Below are 18,255 nucleotides of genomic sequence, written 5' to 3'. Positions count from 1 at the left end.
GCAATTCAGAAGACACAAAGACCTCAGTTCAAAACTGGGCTCTACCACTAAAATTGTGATCCTTGGCAAGTCATGCCATCAGATCCTGACACCAGAAGCCTGATTTAAATATATAAACCCTCAACTGTAACATGGGATACTACCTGCCTGGCACGGTTGTGTTTAGGATTAGGAGTAATTATGTCACATGTTACCATGGTGCCTGGCACATTTCTGGTGTTCAAAATATTTTGCTGAATTAAACTGAAATGCTGTTTGGAAAGAGGGAGGGAGAAAGACATGTGGGGCTGAGATACATACCCAGGTCTAAGCCAGATATATGCAAACCTCCCCTCAGTTAATGTTCCCATCGCTTCCTACCAATCTGCACCTTCAATGCATAAAATGCCTTGGTTTCTCCATTGGCTAATGTCCCTCTCTTTCCTGTGACTAAGCCTTGTCACCTCTTCATTGCTGATGTCCCTTATCCAACCCTCTCCTGGCCAACCTCCCTCACTGCAGCTCAGCCATTATCTCTCAGGTCCCCCAGCTTCCATCTCCCTTTGCTCTTTGCTAATGTCCCTCAACTGCCACTCGTAGCAATATCCAACATCTGCTAGAGCTTTTAGCTCAAGTCCCTAAGGTTACAGAATGATTCCATCTTTTCCGGGCTCCCCCCCCTCACCACCTACCAATATCCAGCACCACCCCCAAGTCAACTTCCCTTTCATACCAAAGCCACTACCTTTCCCCTACCTGCCTTCATAGCCTCAACCTGCCTAATCACCCCTGCACCCCTCCTTGTGTCCCACCACTCCTGCCCACCATCCTTTTCTCTCCCTCTTCCCCTCCCTGGTTACTTTCACCCCCATCCCTGGTTAATGCTGTTTATTGCCCACTCCCACCACCAGTCCTAATCTGATACTCACCTCCTCCTGACTAATGTCATCCATGGTGCCCTTAGACAGTGGCAACTTGATATCCTGCATCTTGCAAGCCTGCAGCAGGTTGTGGCGGTCACTGCGTTTCTGCTCCAGCTTGGTCTCAATGGCTGTTACCTCCTTCTGTAAATGGGTCATTTCCCTAAAAGGTCCAGGTAGAGAGGTGAGATCCAAATCCAGCAGGCTGCCTGCTCTACCTAGGTCCCCCAAACCCAGGCCTGAACCCACTCACTTGTTGGCGCCCCCCAGTTTCTTACGAATCTCCTCCATCTCATGATTCTTGTCATTCACCTCCGACTTCTTGGCCAGGTGCTGATTCTTCAGGTCTTGTAGCTGGGCCATGGTCTCATCTATGATCTTCATGTGTCTTTGTTCCTCCTGGTCCCAGCAGGGGGAACAGGATAAGAAGTGAACGTTTTCCTCATCTCCTCTAAGGATCTTCTCCCCCTGCCCCCACCCTCTCCACCAGGCAGAAGGAGCCTCCAAGGCCGGTCAGAGCCTCTCCTCAGGAAGCTCTGCTTTCACATACCTCCATCACCCTTTAGGTGTCTCTATCTTTTTTCAAATTTGGTTGCCCTCTCCCCGACACCCCATTATACAAGTTGCCTGATATAGAAAAGTACAAAGAACTGAAACAGTATCAAGCAGAAGAAAAAAAATCACTGGTAATCTCACCAGCCAGAGACAACCAATTAACATTTTAGCCTATTTCTTCTTAATACTACTTATATAGACAGCTCTACAGAGTTGAGACTAGACTGTGATTAAAACTGTATTTTCTGACTTAATGTTATATTTGAGCATCTTTTCCACATTAAAATTGCTGTCACAGGCAATATAACATTAGTGTTAAAAAAAAAACCCACACAAACAACACTAAGTATTTCTATGAGTACACTGACATGAATGTATAAACATTTAAGTAAATACCTATAAGGTCTGGAAGAATACCCACCACATGGGATTAGCTCCAGGAAGAGGAAAGGGAGTGGCATTAAGAATGGCCAGTCAAGGGGAGTGCAGTCTTAGCACATCTGATTTTTTTAAAGGAAGAATATTTGGTTTTCACTTTGATCTTAAAGTCATTGAAGGGGACATATCTGCCACTTCCTCCCAAATGGCTCATAAAAATAATATGCATACACAGACAATGCAGAAGCAAATATGGCATGTTAGTGATTGATGAATCTCAGTGGCAGGTAGGTGGGAGTTCTCGATAGGAGTCTTGCCACTTTCTGCTAAGTTTCAAATGATTTCAAAATAAAAAGTCAAAGTCATAGAAATGGTATTCTGGATCATCTAGCTGCCCACTTACTCCTGCCTGATCTACATTTGCATTTAAGATTCCAATGACAGCCCAAAGGACTACTTTAAAATATCAGGGTTTAATGAAAACAAACACACGTGCGTGCACACACACACATATACACACCCACCCCACCCCCAAAAACAACAAACACAGGCAGACATAAAAGTCAAATGATATGTTTAAGCCAAGTGAGGAGGATCAAATCACCTCTGGAGAGGATGCTGTAAGAAGAACACAGGTTTCACAGTAATTTAAAGAGAAAGAATGTGGGAAAAGTGGGTCGTCAGACAATACCCAGTGACACAAGCAAACTCAACTCAAACTGAGCCTTGGCTGTCACCAGCACAGGCAAAATGTGGAAAGGGACTCGGTTTCAGCAAAATATCATCATCTGTTGCACTAAAATTAATGTTGTTAATTATAAAAATTAATTAGTACGTTTGTCCTGGCTTTTTGGTGAAGTGCTCTAAGTATGTATGTTTGTATGTATTTTAATGTCAAGGATTTTTTAGGCCAACACTGAAGATCTTAGGTCTTTAAATAGGGTCTGTGTATTACTAAAATTTGAAGACCACTAAACTGCACAAATGCATACATGAATGTAGCATAATTTGCTAAACTCCTAATTCCCAGAGGACACTGGACAGTTTCCAATACGGAACTATAAATGTTTGTAATAAACATCAACCTCCATGCACGAAGCTGTGCCAGCATTTTGGATTTCCTCAGGTTTTACTAAGAGGGGATAAATATATCCTGAAGACTCCTGATGGATTGTGCCATATGGCATAAGAATGCTGGTCTTGTGCACCATGGCCAGTATTAATCATCTGGTTTTTTGTTTTGTGTTTTAAATCTTAGGTGATGTGACAGGAAACAAATTATATCAGATTGTTGCTTTAATTTGCATTTCTTTGACTTCCAGTAAGGCTAAATTACATGTATGTGTTTATGGGCTATTTGAATCATTTTGAACTGTTTGTACCTCTTACTCAATTTTTTTTTCCTATTTAGGTCTTCGTTTTCCTTATTTCAATGGGGCTTCATAAATTATGGATATTATCCCTCTGTCTATCGTATCCCTTCCAATTTTTCCACCCAGTTTTTAGTATGTCTTTTTATGCTCTCCTTCCTTACCTTCTTGAGCTTTTCTATCTCATTTTCATCCTTTTTCACTGTCTGCTCCCACATGTGTACTTTATCCTGGTCCTCTTTCAGTTGGTTCTTTTCAAAATCCAACTGGATGCCCAAGCGAGTCTTCTGATTCTCAAACTCCAAACTGTGGAGAGAAAGGAGAACTAGATCCAAGACCCAGGGATTCAGTTAACTACTGAATTTCAGTCACCATTCAGTTTATCCCTCCACAGCCACATAAAACTGTTCCCTGAAGTCAGAGAACTAAGTCCCTCAGCCTAGCCTTGCGGATATGGCACAAGGCAGAGAGATGGAGCCAAACTCCACTAATCCCCCTTTATAAACTGAAGACTGCAGCGCCCTGCCAAGTTCCTAGGAGGCACAAAAAGGTCCACCTGAACCCACCAGCTATGGTAATTCCTATTTATTAAGTTTCTGTGTATTTTACATAATTACCTCTAATCCTCTAATAGCTCCACAAGTAAGCATTATTATTCCAATTTTACAAATGAGGAAACATGGGCCAAGAGGTAAAAGACCTTGCCCAAGGGCACACAGCTAGTAAATGGGCACATGTGAGATTGGAAGCCAGGTCTAACACTAAAATCCACGCTCCTTCTCCCATGGCACCATTGCAATATAATGTGGTAGGAAAAGAGTTCTGGCATCCAAACCCTGCCATTTACTAGTAGTGTAATCTCAGGCAAGCTAGTTATACTCTCCACACCTCTATCTCCTCACGTGTAAAATGGAATTAAGAATAGTATTTACCTTGGGAGTTATCGGGAGATTTTTAAAGAATTAATATGCATCAAATCCTTAGAAACATGCCAGACCACACTAAGTACTTAATAAATTTTAGTTACTATCATTACTGATGGGTATACTGGCTGCATTCTGCTCATATTTGCTCACGGGCTTTGACTCTTTCCAACTACCACCTCCCAACACACCCGTATTCCAGAACCTTCAAGGAGCAGAGCTTGGGTAGTTTTAAAAAAAAAAAACAAACCATGGAGAAAATACGAGATTCCTGCCACTGCCCTGCTCCCTGTCTCTTCAGAAAGTCAAAGAGTATGTAACCAGCATCCAGATACTAGCAGGCCAGGAAGGGCTAATTTCCAACTGCCCCCCCACTCCCCCAGTATGGTGTGACAGATGCTGCCAGATGTCATGCTAGCAGCTTAAACCCATTAGTCACTATAATCCAAATGGAATGTAATTAACTCTATTAATTCTGAGCTATGCAATTTTAAGTCCAATCTCCTAAGCATGACTCATAAAGCCCTTTGTGATCTGGCCCCTGCTGACCTGTCCACCAGCCCCGCCTTCCTCCTGACCCCATTTTTATGCACCGGACATTCATACTTAGTTTCCAGTACAAGGCACACTCTCTCATACCTCTGAGCATGCTATTCTCACTGCCTGAACTCCCTTCTGTCGGCTGCCCAGCTGGCTAAGTCCTACTCACTCTACAGGCATCTAGATCATCACTCCTTGTTCTATAAAAGCTTTCCTGACAGTTGTGAGCAGGTTCTTCGTTCCTTTTTTTTTTTTTTTTAAAGATTTTATTTATTTATTTGACAGAGAGAGAGAGAGATCACAAGCAGGCAGAGAGGCAGGCAGAAACAGAGAGGGGGAAGCAGGCTCCCTGCCGAGCAGAGCAGAGAGCCCGATGTAGGGCTTGATCTCAAGACTGTGAGATCATGACCTGAGCCAAAGGCAGAGGCTTTAACCCACTGAACCACCCAGGTGCCCCAGGTTCTTTGTTTCTGTTACACTTTTCTGGGCTTTCTCCCCTTTGGATGCAGTTAATTATATCCCACAGTTCATTACATGAAGATTCACTCTCTATGCAAGACCCTTCTCTCCTGTGGCTCAATCCCTTATTTCCACGCTCATTATCTTCCCTATTTTGAGTATGTACTCCAAAATGACAAATGTGTATACATACACACATATGTATATAGCCTTAAGAATGCATATCCCTGTAAAATATGCTTGTTTTTAAATTTACACAAATGCAGTGTTACACATTTACCCATGTAACTGCCTATAAATCCAATTCCTGCTTTGAACTGCTACACAGTATTGTATATAGTCTGTATATTCATCACATTTAACTTATATTTTCCCCAAGTGATGGCTGTCCACATTGCCACCAACATCCTATTACCATAAATGACACCAAGACAGAGAAGCCTGAATGTGTCTCTTTGTAACCCTGTGGCCAGACTCTCTCTGAGATATATACCCAGGAGTAGCTTTTTGCTAAGTCACAGAGCTTAAGTAGATTTATTTTCATGAAATACTGCTAGACTCTTTTAATTTGTAATTCTCTGATTAAAAACAGGACTGAACATCAATTTGTAGTTATCAGCCATGCATGCTTCTCTTTCTGTGAAGTGCTAACTACATCCTCTGTCCATTTCTCTACTGGGTCTCTTGGTTTTTATTTTTCCTCTTGATTTGGAGTTCTTTGAACATTTCCTCTGTACTTCCTATGTACCTCAAATACACCATCAAGGACACTATTCTGAAATTGCTGACCTACTTGTTTGTCTCCCCAATTATTTCATAACTCCCTGAGGACAGGGACAGTCTCCGATTCCATTTTATATCCCTTGAGCGTGGCTTAGGGTAAAAAGGCAGTAAGTATTAACTATATGGGCCATGGGCTACATGAACTGCAGACTAAGGCCCAAGATCCAGGTGACCTCTTTAATAAGAGAGTGTGTCATGTTCATCTCCCCACCAATACCTACCACAGGACAACTAGGTACAACATAGGTACTCAAGAAAAGTTTGCTAAATGAATGAATAAAATAAAGAGGGGAAGAGAAGATAAATGGTTGTTTTGTTCTTACTATCCTTCCAACCTAAACTTCATTCCTCTCTGACCTCTCCCCCTTGCCTATCAGGAAAATGACAATAGTAAAAGCTAACATTTACTACTCTTAGTAAGTGCTAAGTATTACGCTAAATGCTTTAGAAGGACTGGTTCATCTGATCTGCCCAATAATGCCACGAGCTAACCATCAGTATTAACCCACTTGACAGATAAAGAAATTGGGGCTCAGAGACAGAGGTCGAGTCACTCACTGCCCAAGATAACAAGTTGGGGAGCTGAGATTCTAACCCAGGTAAACCACATTTGAAGCTGGCACTCTTGGGATGCCTGGGTGGCTCAGTCGGTTAAGCATCTGCCCTCGGCTCAGGTCATGATCCTAGAGTCCTGGGATCGGGCTCCTTGCTCATCGAGGAGCCTGTTCCTCCTTCTGCGACTCCTCCTGGTTGTGTACATGCACATTCTCTCTCTCTGACATAATAAATTAATTAAATAAACAAACAAATAAAGCTGGCACTGTTAACCATGAGGCTATGACACACTGCCTCCCTGATGTCCCTGTTCTTTAAAGCTAACCTACAGTATACACCCATCGTTCTAAGAGCTGCTCCCTGTCTTATGATTCCATGTGACTTCCCAGGATATCAGGCTGGAGACCCAAGGGCACCTCCCGAGTCCTCCGGTACCCGTACTTCCACCTACCGCTTCTTGGCAATTTCATTCTGCCGCTTCACCTTCTCTTCTTCGAACTCCCGGATGTTGCGCACACCAATCTCCCGACAAAACTCTTCAAACACCTCATCCTCTACCTGAGGGGACAAGCGAAGGAGGGCAAAGGTCCTTTGGGTCAGAATGCTGCTGCCAGCCCCGTCCTACCCCACTGCATATGCTGGCATGGTTCAGCCCCTACGAACCTGGTTCATCTTCTCCTTCAAGTCTTTCATTTCCCTCTCACGACTCTGGATAATCCTCTTGATATCATTAATGCGAGGCCCAAAGTTGGCTAGCTCACTCTCCAGTTTGGACTTCTCCTGCAGGGAACAGGGTTGAGGGGGAAAAAAAGAGACCAGGCTCCTTGAAGGAAAGAGCCACACTGAGCACACTGGGCCCTGGAGAGGAAGAGCCAGCTCTCCACATGCTGAGAAAACTCGGCTGAGAATTGCCCAGTAAATGTTCCACTATCTCCCACGTGAACCTTCGCACAGCTTCCTCCCTGGCCTCCCAGGCAGCCAGCTTCAATTCACAGTGCTGGGCACACAGTAAACATCGTCAATTATAGGTTCACACTCCCTTATCTATAACCCTTGGAATTCAGACTGTTTGATTTTAGAAAAAGGTAAAAGGATATTTATACTACATTTTACATAATGCCTCCAGGTTGGTCTCAGAAAGCACCCCATGATCAAACACATTAATGCACCTAGAAGAACTCCCCCCCACAGAGACTGAAATGCCTGTACTTACTTTCAGTTCACTTTTCGAACGAGCTCAAATATCTGTTGAATGAATGATGCTAATAATAGCATCTAACATTTACTGAGCACTTACTGGGTTCAAGGAATTAGTCTAAGTACTTTACATGTATGAATTCCTTCAATTTTTGTAAGAATGGTATGAAGCAGGTGGTAATTCTAACTCCCATTTTGCAAACAGATGAAAACAGTATCAACTGACACATTAAGTAAGTTGCCTCCCATCATACAGAGTCAAGATCTGAATCCTTGGTTGGCTGACTACTATGCTTGGTTCCCTGAAGCAGGCTGGGAGGAGGGAAATGGGACAAGTTCCCACTCCCCAGAGAAACCTTGGCGAGGAATGTGAGGGTAGCCTTTGGAGGACAGGGATGAAGGCCAGACCCCACCTGTAGATTCAGGGCTAGATGTCGTGTCTTGGTCTGTTCCAGGTCACTCTGCGAGTACTTGAGTCGCATCTGCAGTCCGTGGGCCTGAGACTGCACCTGACGTAGCTCTGCCTCTTTCCGCTTTGCCTTCATCTGCTCCTGAAGTCGATGAGAGAAGGGGTAGGGGTAAGAAGGGGAATGGCCGGCCTGGCCTTAAGACTCTAACCCCTAGGGACAGTGAGCCTTTGACTTACTTTCAACTCTTCTGTCAACCGCTCCTTCTTCTCTTTTAATTTATCCACTGCTTTCTCATCCCAGCGCCGAGCCTTGGCCTTCAAGTCACTGGCCCCACCAGAGATCACTCCTGACTTCTGGAACAGGGTCCCATCCAGTGCCACTGTCTACGCACAGTAGGGAAAAGAGAAAAGAAAAGGGGGAGAAGATGAATAGGAGAATCTTCAACACTAATGTGGACAAAGACTCTCCAGCTCCATTGTGGACAAGGGAATCCATACCTTGTGACGCTGGTGGCCTCCAAAGGCAATGCGGCGAGCATCCTCCACATTGTCACAGACGAGGGCATTGCCACAAGCATACTGCAGGGCCTTTTTGATGTGGGGTGGCTCATAACGAATCACATCAATCACCAGCTTGGCCCCCTTCAGTTCCCGGAGCTTCTCATCTGTAGGTTTCACCTATGGGAAACAGCTCAGTAAATGGCAGAACATGGACGGCTAGGAAGAGGGGCCCTCTCACACTGTCCTGACCCCATCCCCAACAGCCTCACCTCCAGGTAATCAAGAGGCAAGAAGGTCTCAGGCTCCCCACGTTGTTCCTTGATGTACTGAATACAGTCCCGACCTGTCTTCTCAGAGTCCACGATAATGGCATCCATGTTCTTGCCCAAAACTTTGGTTACAGCAATCTGATATTTCTTTTGTGTGGGTTGACAGAGGTCAATGAGGCGGCCATACTGAGGAAAGTCAGAAGAGAAAACTGAAGCATGAGGCTTTTGGGAACTGGATCAAGAACCCTAATTCTCAGCTCAGAAAAGGGCAGACCAAAATCTGTGAGGAATACAGCTTCCAGGCTATGGAGAAAAAGCCTACTCCGACCCCATAAGCAACAATCACTTTGGTCATGCCTGAACCCCAAAAGCATCTTTCTAAACCTTACTTTTACCATTACAAATTAAGTTGAATCCAGGGATGGAATTAAAGCAATAGAGAGATAATATCCAGGGAACCTAGAAACTCAGTATTTGGCTCAAGAGGCCAAGAGCTCTGATAAAGCTTAGGATGTCCCTATAAGCAAATAAATGGGTTGGTACATGCCAAGGAAGATTATATAGAAGCCTGCAGTTACTTCCTAGAAGACTAATCCCTATCCTGTAACCCCCCACCCCCTTTGAAAGGCCTGTCCAGTTTCCCCACCTTCCAGAGAGGAGTGGACACAGCAAGACAAAACTTTCAGGAAGATGCAAGTCATGTGATGAAAAGAACATGAGGTCAAGAGTTAGAACAAGCTGCGTTTGAACTGCAGTTCTTCCACTTATAAGCTGTGTTGTTTTGAGCAAGTCACTTAACCTCTCTGAGCCTGTTCCCCAAGCTATAAACAGGGGATTAGCAACCTTGTCCTCACAGGGCTGCTGTGAAAATTATCTGACAGTGAATGGGAGAGTAAGTGCTCAGGAAATGAGTTCCCTTTCCACTCTTACCACAGAGCCAGGGTACAGGCGCTTGATGCTTTCCATAATCTCTGCCTTTCGCTGTTGGCGGCTGCTCTCCTGTCGGTCAATACGAGCATCCCCCAGCTGTTCCATCACCTGGTTCAGCTCTTTATTGATCTCATCAATACGCCGCTTGGCCATCTCCACCTCCTCTGTCAGCTCCCCCTCTAACTTCTTCTGCTCCTCTAGGGACTGCCTATAAAGTGAGGGAACACAGGGGTCACCCTGGCTGATGAGAAAATACTTCTGGCAGAGAGGGACTCCAGAGATCCTGCTTGGGGAGAGGCAGGACATGATTCATAAGAACAGGCCTGGAAGTAAGAAGAAAGGCTGCAGAGCCACATACTTGCTAGTGGTGATGTATTCCTCTAGTTTCTCAATCCGTTTCTGATTCTCTTCAATCTCCCTGAGCTTTTGCTTAATCTTTGCCTGGAAGAAAGACAAATATTCACCATGACCAGGGGCTGAGCAAGTTAACTCCAAGACCAAGGGGCCCAGGCTTATACCAGCTATGTGCCCACTTATCCAAGAGCCCAACGGTTCAGGACAATCTATTACTAATGCGGGAAACCTACTAAAAAGCAGACACACAACAGTGTTCAGTGTGGCTCTGCTAATTGATGGGCCTCCAAGAGCCCTGAGACTCTGATGTTCTGCCTAGTACAAGCTATCTTCCTCACCAATCAGGGAGGCTCAAATCAAGGCAAAGTAAAGCTTTCCAGGCCTTTCTGCACCTGTTTTCTCCTCTGTAAAATGTAGGCAACCTCCACTTCAGAGAGCACACGTTGGATGCTTAACACAGTATAACTATTAGTATTAATGCCTATCACTTTCTTTCAGATCTTCTAAGAAAGTGCTTAGCAGAATGCCTGAAACATTGTAGGCTCTTCTTACAGTACTATGACAACTATTAATTGTTATTATTTCACTACTATTGTTATTAGGAAGGCCGTGAGCAAAGTATACTTGGTTAAGAGTGTGAGTTTTAGAGCTAGACTACCCAGGTTCATATCCTGGTTCTGCCACTTCATAATGATATGACCTTAGGCAAATTACTTCAGGCCTGCGCTACTGTTTCCTCATTTGGGAAATGAGGAATTAAATGAGTGGATACATGGAAAATATAGTGCCTATCACACAGTAAGTGCTCACTAGTCGTTAGCTATTGTCATTACTGTTAGGACTACCATCACTTCTTTTTCTCTGGCCCATTATCCCTCATCTTATAACCCATGCCCACCTCTGTCTCTACTTTCTTCCGCTCTTCCAGATCCAGCCGGTCCTGGTCAGCCTTCTGATCTCTATTGAACTTCTCCAGCTCCTGGGCCAAGGTAGCAGCTCTCTTGCTGGCTTCTTCTTTTAATCGGTGGTATTTCTTCACCTTTGTTAGGAACAACCAACCGAATCAGTCTCTGTCAGCAGAGCAATCCCCCATCCCAGCCCCAACCCTCCCAGAGCTTACCTGATTCTCCTCCAAGGTCAAGTCTCTGCCCTGACTCTGACTCTCCTCTTCCATCCGTTCCTCAAACTCCTGCCGGGCTTTCTCTACTGACAGCATCTCCTTTTCCAGCTCATCCATGTCACCTTTACGCTTCTTATAATGCTTCTGAGCATTCTGCAGGGACTTCTTGGCTGCTTCCAGCTTCTTGATTTTGTGGGAGGTATTCTCCTTAGCTTTGATGTACTGAGGCCGCTTCTGGTTCAGCTCTGAGTCCTTCTCCCTTTTGCCAGAGGGGAGAGGAATAAATCAGTTAGCAGTGTGGGAGAAGGGATGATTCCCAGGCTTTTTACTCAAAGAGGGGCCTCAGGCCTCTAGCCAGCCTCGGGGAATTGCCTAAAGAACAAGGGCCTGATGCTGCCCAGATCCTCAGAAAAGGGGCACTCTGACTACTCCCTGCAACTGATGGCTTCAGCCTGACATTCCAGCCACTCTATAAGGTAAAGCTACCACTCCTGCCTCAACTCTAGTCAGGCCATGCCCTTCAGGAACAACTACCAAGAATGATCTGTGTCCATTTAGTTGCCCCCATCTGATCTAACCTTTTCAAATTCCTGACCTTTAAACTTCTAGCTCCAGATTTCCTCTTCCAGGAAGGCATTCCCAACCACTTTAGTAGCTGGGCTTCCCATCACTTCCTCTCACTTGCCAAGGTCACCACCCCTTTAAGTCCTCTCTTTTAGGAGTACTCATCTACCCAGAGTCTGAGTACTTAAATGCTCTATTTGTCTAAAATGCAAGTTAAGAAATGTGCTTGGTTCTGGCCAAAGCAAGATAAGAGGAAGAAAAACTACTGCGAGCACTGGACTCTAGGCTCAGAGGAGCCCTAAGAAACAGCACAGCCTCTTGGTTTCCCACAAGTTGCAGGCCCAGGCCTGCCTCTTACTTGATCTCCTTCTCAATCTGTTGCTGCTCCCGCATCATTTTGCCCAGCTCCTTCTTCTTCTCCTTCAGCTCATCCTCTACCTTGTCCATTCGCTTCTTGTCCTTCTCGATCTCCTTGTTCTTAGAGGCCAGTTCCTTATTAAGCTTCTCAATTTCCACTTCGTTGTGATAGAGCTTAAAGAGCTGCAGCTGCACCTGAGCTCGCACCACCTCATCCTTCAGGCGCTGGTAGCGGTCAGCCTGTGTGAACAAGGGCATAGAAGCAAGGGTGAGCAGTGAGGTACTGGCTCCACCCTGGCCCCTCAGAGACCACAGGCAGCTTGGCCACCTACCTCTTCTTTCTCCTGTTTGGCCTCCTTGCGTTCAGCCGCAATGTTTTTTTTGCGATGGTAATTAAACTGTGTGTCCTCTTCGGCCTTCACCATTTCCTTCTTTCGCTTATCATATTCCTGAGCCAGCTCCCCAGAGCGACTGATCTCTTCAAATAGAGCTGTCCTCTCTTTGGGGTTCTTCATGGCAATAGATTCCACAGCACCCTAGTAAAGGTTAAAACACTCTTCCCGCTTAGCGCCTACTCGGCCCAGTTCCCTCCGCCCATTTCCACTCAATCATTCAGAAAAAGGTCACTGACCCCCTCCCTGCACTAGGTGCCGTATTTCACACTGGGCTTTAAGGACATATTCCCTGCCTCTAGAGGTGCACAAGAAGCAAAACGGACAAAAGCAAAGACAACACCGTGTGTTACGTGCAGCGACAGAAGTAGCACAGAAAAAGGACTAAAAGAAGCTCGTGGGTGGGAGACTGGTAGGGGTGTCTATCCAGAAAAGCTTCTCAAAGATGACATCTAAGCTGAGTTTGAAAGACGGAGAAGAACTAACCAAAAAAGTTAAGAGAGAAGGTTATTTCATGTAAAGGACAATTAATATGCAAAGCCCTGCTGGCCAAAGAAAGCAGGTGAATCGTGGGAACTATAATGGTTTAACTGGGCTGGAATGCAGGGTTGGAAGGGTAAAGTACTGGCAGATGAGGGGCTAGTGAGGTGGGCAAGAACCAAAAAATGTGTCCTGAAATGACAGGAGTTTGGAGTTTATGCTAAAGCAATGGTTCTCCAACTTCAGCATGCATAATAACCTGCAAAGCTTGGCAAAACACCCACTGTTGGGCCCCACCCTATAGCATCTACGTTATAGGTCTGGGATGGAACCAGAAAATGTGCATTTCTAACATGTCCCCAGTTGATGCTGATCCAGAGACTACAATTTGACAACCACCTCATAAGGCAATGAGAAATCACTGAAATGCTTTAATGAGAAAAAGGAAAGAAACAGATCTGCCTTCATAAGATAGAGCCTAAGAGATGAACTGGAAGGGGCCAGACTGGAGTCAGTAAGCCCAGTGAGGAAGCTGCTACATTAGTTTAGGGAAAAGATGGAGCAAGCCCGCTGAGAGTGGGACAAGGCTCAGCAAACATCAGATAGCCAATAACCACTAAAAATGCTCACCTGGAAGACAAGGAAGTTACGAGCTTTGATGAGAATGCCCAACTTCTCTAATTCCTCACTGTATTCGTGTAGCTGGACCACTTTGTTGTTGATCTTGTACTCAGAGGAACCCCCTACAAGACAGTTCATGAGTTGGCTGAAAGTCAGACCTCCCTCCTGTCCCAGCCAACTAGTCACCTCCCAGCGCCCAAGGGGAGCCTTCTGGCCAGCCTCACCCACCAACAATGACACGGGCAAAGGTGCGATCCTCAGCACCCTCCTCAGAGTAGACCATGCTGACAAAGGCCCGGTTGGCAGCTGGCTTGCCCACAGGAGCTCCGTGGATCAGGTCCCTCAGCGTCTTTACTCGCAGGTTGCTGGTTTTCTCACCCAACACAAAGCTGATCGCATCCATGAGATTTGACTTACCTAAGGGAGTAGGGGGTAAAGCAAAGGAGGGGAAGTCAGGAAACACTGCTCTGCCCCACCAAAGCCTTGGTTCAACAGCTTAGAAAAACAGTCCCTATGCAGTTATTACCTAGAACAGTTAAAAACCAGAACCCCAACTAAGGAAACAGCATATTCACACAATGGATTGTTCTACAACTTTTAATAACATGGGAAACGCCCACAATAGAAGAAATAAGCAGATATAAAAGTCAATATAGTCAATCTCAACCAAGTTTAAAAGTAAAAAACAACAAAACAAAACCAACCAAGAGCTGAGGGAAGGTAATAATGGGAAGTTGCTGTTTATTGAATACAGTTTCAATTTTGCAAGATGAAAACGTTAGGATCAGTTGAACAATGTGAAGATACTTAACACGAGATCTACCTTCTGGTTTATGGGAAATATAGCAGGTAGAGGAACACAGTAAAGGACACCATAAGGAAATCCTAAGACAGAGAATCTGGAATGCTCTCCAAGACAACTAGCCTGACCCTTTCAAAAAGCCAATGTTTAGGGGCACCTGGGTGGCTCAGTCAGTTAAGCATCCAACTCTTGATTTCAGCTCAGGTCATGAACTTAGGGTTGTGAGATCAAGCCCCATGTCCCAGCCTGGCTTCCCACTTAGCGGGGAATCCACTTCTCTCCCTCTGCCCTGGCTCCCCTACACTCCCCCATGCACACATGCTCTTTCTCTCTCTCTCAAATAAATAAATAAATCTTAAAAAAAAAAAAAAGTCAATGTCTAAAAAGAAAGGTTTGGAGAACCACTCCAGAAAGCAATTACTGAGAAACAAGCAAAGGCAGTGCACAAACTTTGACTAGATTCTGGTTTCCCTTCAACAACAACAGCAGCAGCAATAAAAGACATTTTGGGGAGCAATTAGGGAAGCTTGAAAATGAACTAGATAATTAGATAACAAGGAAATTAGTTTTCCCAGTTGTGATCATGGTCTAGTGGGGACACAGGAAAACAATGATTTTAGGAGTCAAATGCTGAGTCCCTAGAAGTGAAATGTCATTAAGTCTGCAACTTACTTTCAAATGACTAAACAAAAACACACATGTAGGTTTGAATATTTTCATAATAAAAACTTGGGGAAAGGCAAAGACATAGGAAAAAAATACATGAAAATGTAAACAGTGTTACCAGGGGTTGCTTCCCAAATGGAAAATTGGGGGATTTTTTGGTAAAAGTCAGGGAAGGGAGTCTTTTTACTGTCTATCTTTTGGGATTCTTTTTAATTCTATATTGTGTGCATGTGTCAGCTATTCAAATAAATAGGATTTTTAACATTAAGAGAGGCTAACTTGGGACACCTGGGTCTGCCTTCAGCGCAGGTCATGATCCTGGGATCCCAGTAAGGGTCCTGGGATGGAGTACCGCATTGGGCTCCTTACTCAGTGGGAAACCTACTTCTCTCTCTGCCTGCTTCCGCTGCTTGTGCTATCTCTCTCTCTGACAAATAAAATCTTTAAAAAAAAAAAAAAAAAAAAAAAGAGCAGTTATCTTCTCAATAGTGGAGTCACAATTGTTATTGTCTTCATTTTAGGCTCAGGTAAAAATTTTTTAAATTCAGACTGGGGCTGGGGGGTGGGGAAAAAGCTAATCTCTATAAATTCTATCTCAAGATTCTCCCTTAACATGTTATATGACCTTGAACTGAGGACCTAATTTCCCACACCTTTCTACCCAGCTATACAAATGGCAGCCTGGCTCCTTCCACAGAGGCAGTACAAGACAGTGATTAAGAGTTTGGGTTCTGGGGCACCTGGGTGGCTCAGTGGGTTAAAGCCTCTGCCTTCGGCTCAGGTCATGATCTCAGGGGCCTGCAATAGAGCCCCGCATGGGGTTCTCTGCTCAGCAGAGAGCCTGCTTCCTCCTTTCTCTCTGCTTGCCTCTCTGCCTACTTGTGATCTCTGTCAAATAAATAAATAAAATCTTTAAAAAAAAAAAAATAGAGAGAGAGCGCTCCGGTTCTGGGGCACCTGGGTGGCTCAGGGGGTTACACATCTGCCTTCAGCTCAGGTCATGATCCCAAGGTCCTGGGACTGAGACCCACATGGGGCTTCCCACTCGGCAGGGAGTCTGCTTCTCCTTCTCCCTCTGCCCCACCTCCAGCCCCTCCCTGCTTGTGCCCGCCCTCTCTCCCTCTCAAATAAATAAATAAAATCTTAAAAAAAAAAAAAAAGCGCCTGGGCTCATTTGGTTGAGTGTCCCACTTTTGATTTAGGCTTAAGTTGTGATCTTGGAGTGGTGAGATCAAATCCCATGTCAGGGTCTGTGCTCAGTGGGGAGGGAATTGGCTTGTCACTCTCCCTCTGCTCCCCACTCCCCCGCCCCCACTCTCTCTCTCTCTCAAATAAGCAAATAAAATCTTAAAAAAAAAAAAAAAAAAGCTCGGATTCTAGTCTAATAGATCAGGTTTTTAGTTTCACTAATTCTTAGCTACCTTCCATTCCCTCAATTGGAAAATCTAAAAAAACGACTGATAGAGCCTTTAAAAAAAAAAAATGCTTGGCACACAGTTCTCCACTGAAGTGGCAGAAGCACACGCTTTGAAGTATGACAGGCACAGTTTCTGACCCTGGCTCTGAGAATCAGTGTGCAAGTGATCGTAACTATCTGTGCCTCAGTCTTCCCACCTATAAAGCCAAGATAATTAAATTCTCATTTCAAGAATTTAAATGTAAAAGGTTCCAGTAAATAAAGTACCTGACACAGAGTGGTGCTCAATAAATGGCAGTCCTATCCTAACACAGGTCTGGACTCTTAGCTTCGCCTCCCTTATCAGAACAGTACTAACACAACAAGCAGACCAGGAGTCAGACTTTGAAGCATCCACTCCCAACCTCTGGGCTTTTCCCATGCTCTCCAGGATAGTAAGAACATCTCACAACCAAAGCCCTCCCTACTAGCAATCATTCAATACTGTAAACATTTTTTAATGTGCCTTATGAGCTGAACACTGATAAAATGTTTTAAGGAAAGTCTTCTTTGGGGGGCACTCATAAAACAGTGATGAAAATACAAAAACATATCCCATAAATACAGGGCAGAAAAAAAATAAACTTTAACATGTACCAAGTGTCTACTGTGAGCCAGAGAAAAGTAATTCACTGAGGGTACCCAAGAAATGGCCTGTGGAGGTGGGCATTGAAGCTGGCGCGGGGCGGCGGGGGGGTGGGGGGGTCCAGACTAAGTTAAGGGTCTTTTTGGAACAGCTGGGTATATAAATTTACCCATGCTGAGAGGAGTGGATGCCAAGAGATGTATTCTGGCTCTTTCCACAGAGGCCACCACAACAAAATCCTAAACTGAAGTAGAACCCCAAGCATTAGCCCTCGAGGTCAATGGTTCTCAAGCGTCTCAAGCGAGGTTGGGGGAAGCAGGGGTGATTTGCCCCACCTCCCAGGAAACACTGGCAATGTCTGGAGACACTTCTGGTTGTCACCTGAGGGACGAGGGTGCTACCAAAGCCAAGGATACTGCTAAACATCCTACAACACACAGGACCAACCCCACAGCAAAGAATTATCTTTCTAGAAATATCAACAGTGCTGCTATTGAGAAACCTAACTCTACAAAAAGCACCAAATTCCGGAGAAGGTTCATGAGTTGGAAATATGTTAGCAAGGGCAGTCCCTCCTCTCATGCTAGGAAATGATTTAGCTAGAACATCTCTGGGGTAAGGGAACACAGCAGGATTCCAAACAGACTGCTTGTGGGGGTAGATGGGAAGAATACATTGTGTATTATTTACTTAAAAAAAAACAAAAAACAAAAAAAAACAGGGGGCTTGAACTGACCACGCTGACATAAAGACCAGAGCTGACATCAAGAGTTTAACCGCTGCTTAACCGACTGAGTCATCCAGGCGCTCCAACAGCATATCATTTAGGAGAGTTAAGACAGGAAATAGGTTATTTGACCTATCCTGACCACCCTTCCCCCACCCCCCAGTTTTGCTGAGATAAAACTGACATACAACATTGTATTAGTTTCAGGTATACAACATAATGATTCCATATTTGCATATACCAAGAAATGTTTACCACAGTAAGTTAACATCCATCACCTCATATAAACAATTTTGTCCTTGTGATGAGAACTTTTAAGATCTATTCTCTCAGCAACTTTCAAATATACAATACAGTATCTA

At 44.7% G+C, this 18,255-nt stretch overlaps 1 protein-coding gene across 4 annotated transcripts in view; it reads right to left on the bottom strand.

The window, feature by feature from the left end:
- Positions 1-18,255, bottom strand: part of SMC1A (structural maintenance of chromosomes 1A) — a 49,355-nt gene that overhangs the window by 29,985 nt on the left and 1,115 nt on the right. For 2 of the 4 annotated variants that reach the window (XR_014307171.1, XM_082717549.1), the window contains exons 2-18: positions 13,885-14,073; positions 13,666-13,778; positions 12,496-12,699; positions 12,165-12,403; positions 11,243-11,501; positions 11,021-11,161; positions 10,127-10,209; positions 9,769-9,976; positions 8,839-9,024; positions 8,567-8,746; positions 8,306-8,452; positions 8,073-8,210; positions 7,126-7,242; positions 6,914-7,020; positions 3,367-3,508; positions 1,153-1,298; positions 909-1,062 (exon numbers count right to left, since the gene is read on the bottom strand). Coding sequence is in view for 2 of the 4 variants with exons in the window: in XM_082717549.1 (XP_082573675.1) it covers positions 909-1,062; positions 1,153-1,298; positions 3,367-3,508; positions 6,914-7,020; positions 7,126-7,242; positions 8,073-8,210; positions 8,306-8,452; positions 8,567-8,746; positions 8,839-9,024; positions 9,769-9,976; positions 10,127-10,209; positions 11,021-11,161; positions 11,243-11,501; positions 12,165-12,403; positions 12,496-12,699; positions 13,666-13,778; positions 13,885-14,073 (2,753 nt within the window). In the remaining 2 variants the exon portion in view is untranslated. The remainder of the gene's footprint in view (positions 1-908; positions 1,063-1,152; positions 1,299-3,366; positions 3,509-6,913; positions 7,021-7,125; positions 7,243-8,072; positions 8,211-8,305; positions 8,453-8,566; positions 8,747-8,838; positions 9,025-9,768; positions 9,977-10,126; positions 10,210-11,020; positions 11,162-11,242; positions 11,502-12,164; positions 12,404-12,495; positions 12,700-13,665; positions 13,779-13,884; positions 14,074-18,255) is intronic. The other 2 variants (XR_014307172.1, XM_082717548.1) reach the window with 1 other exon arrangement.

The sequence above is a fragment of the Mustela nivalis genome (genome assembly GCF_964662115.1).
Source record: "Mustela nivalis genome assembly, chromosome: X".
NCBI lineage: Eukaryota > Metazoa > Chordata > Mammalia > Carnivora > Mustelidae > Mustela > Mustela nivalis.
The sequence above is the reverse complement of the archived record's forward strand: the minus strand, read 5'-3'. Positions and strand labels throughout refer to the sequence as shown.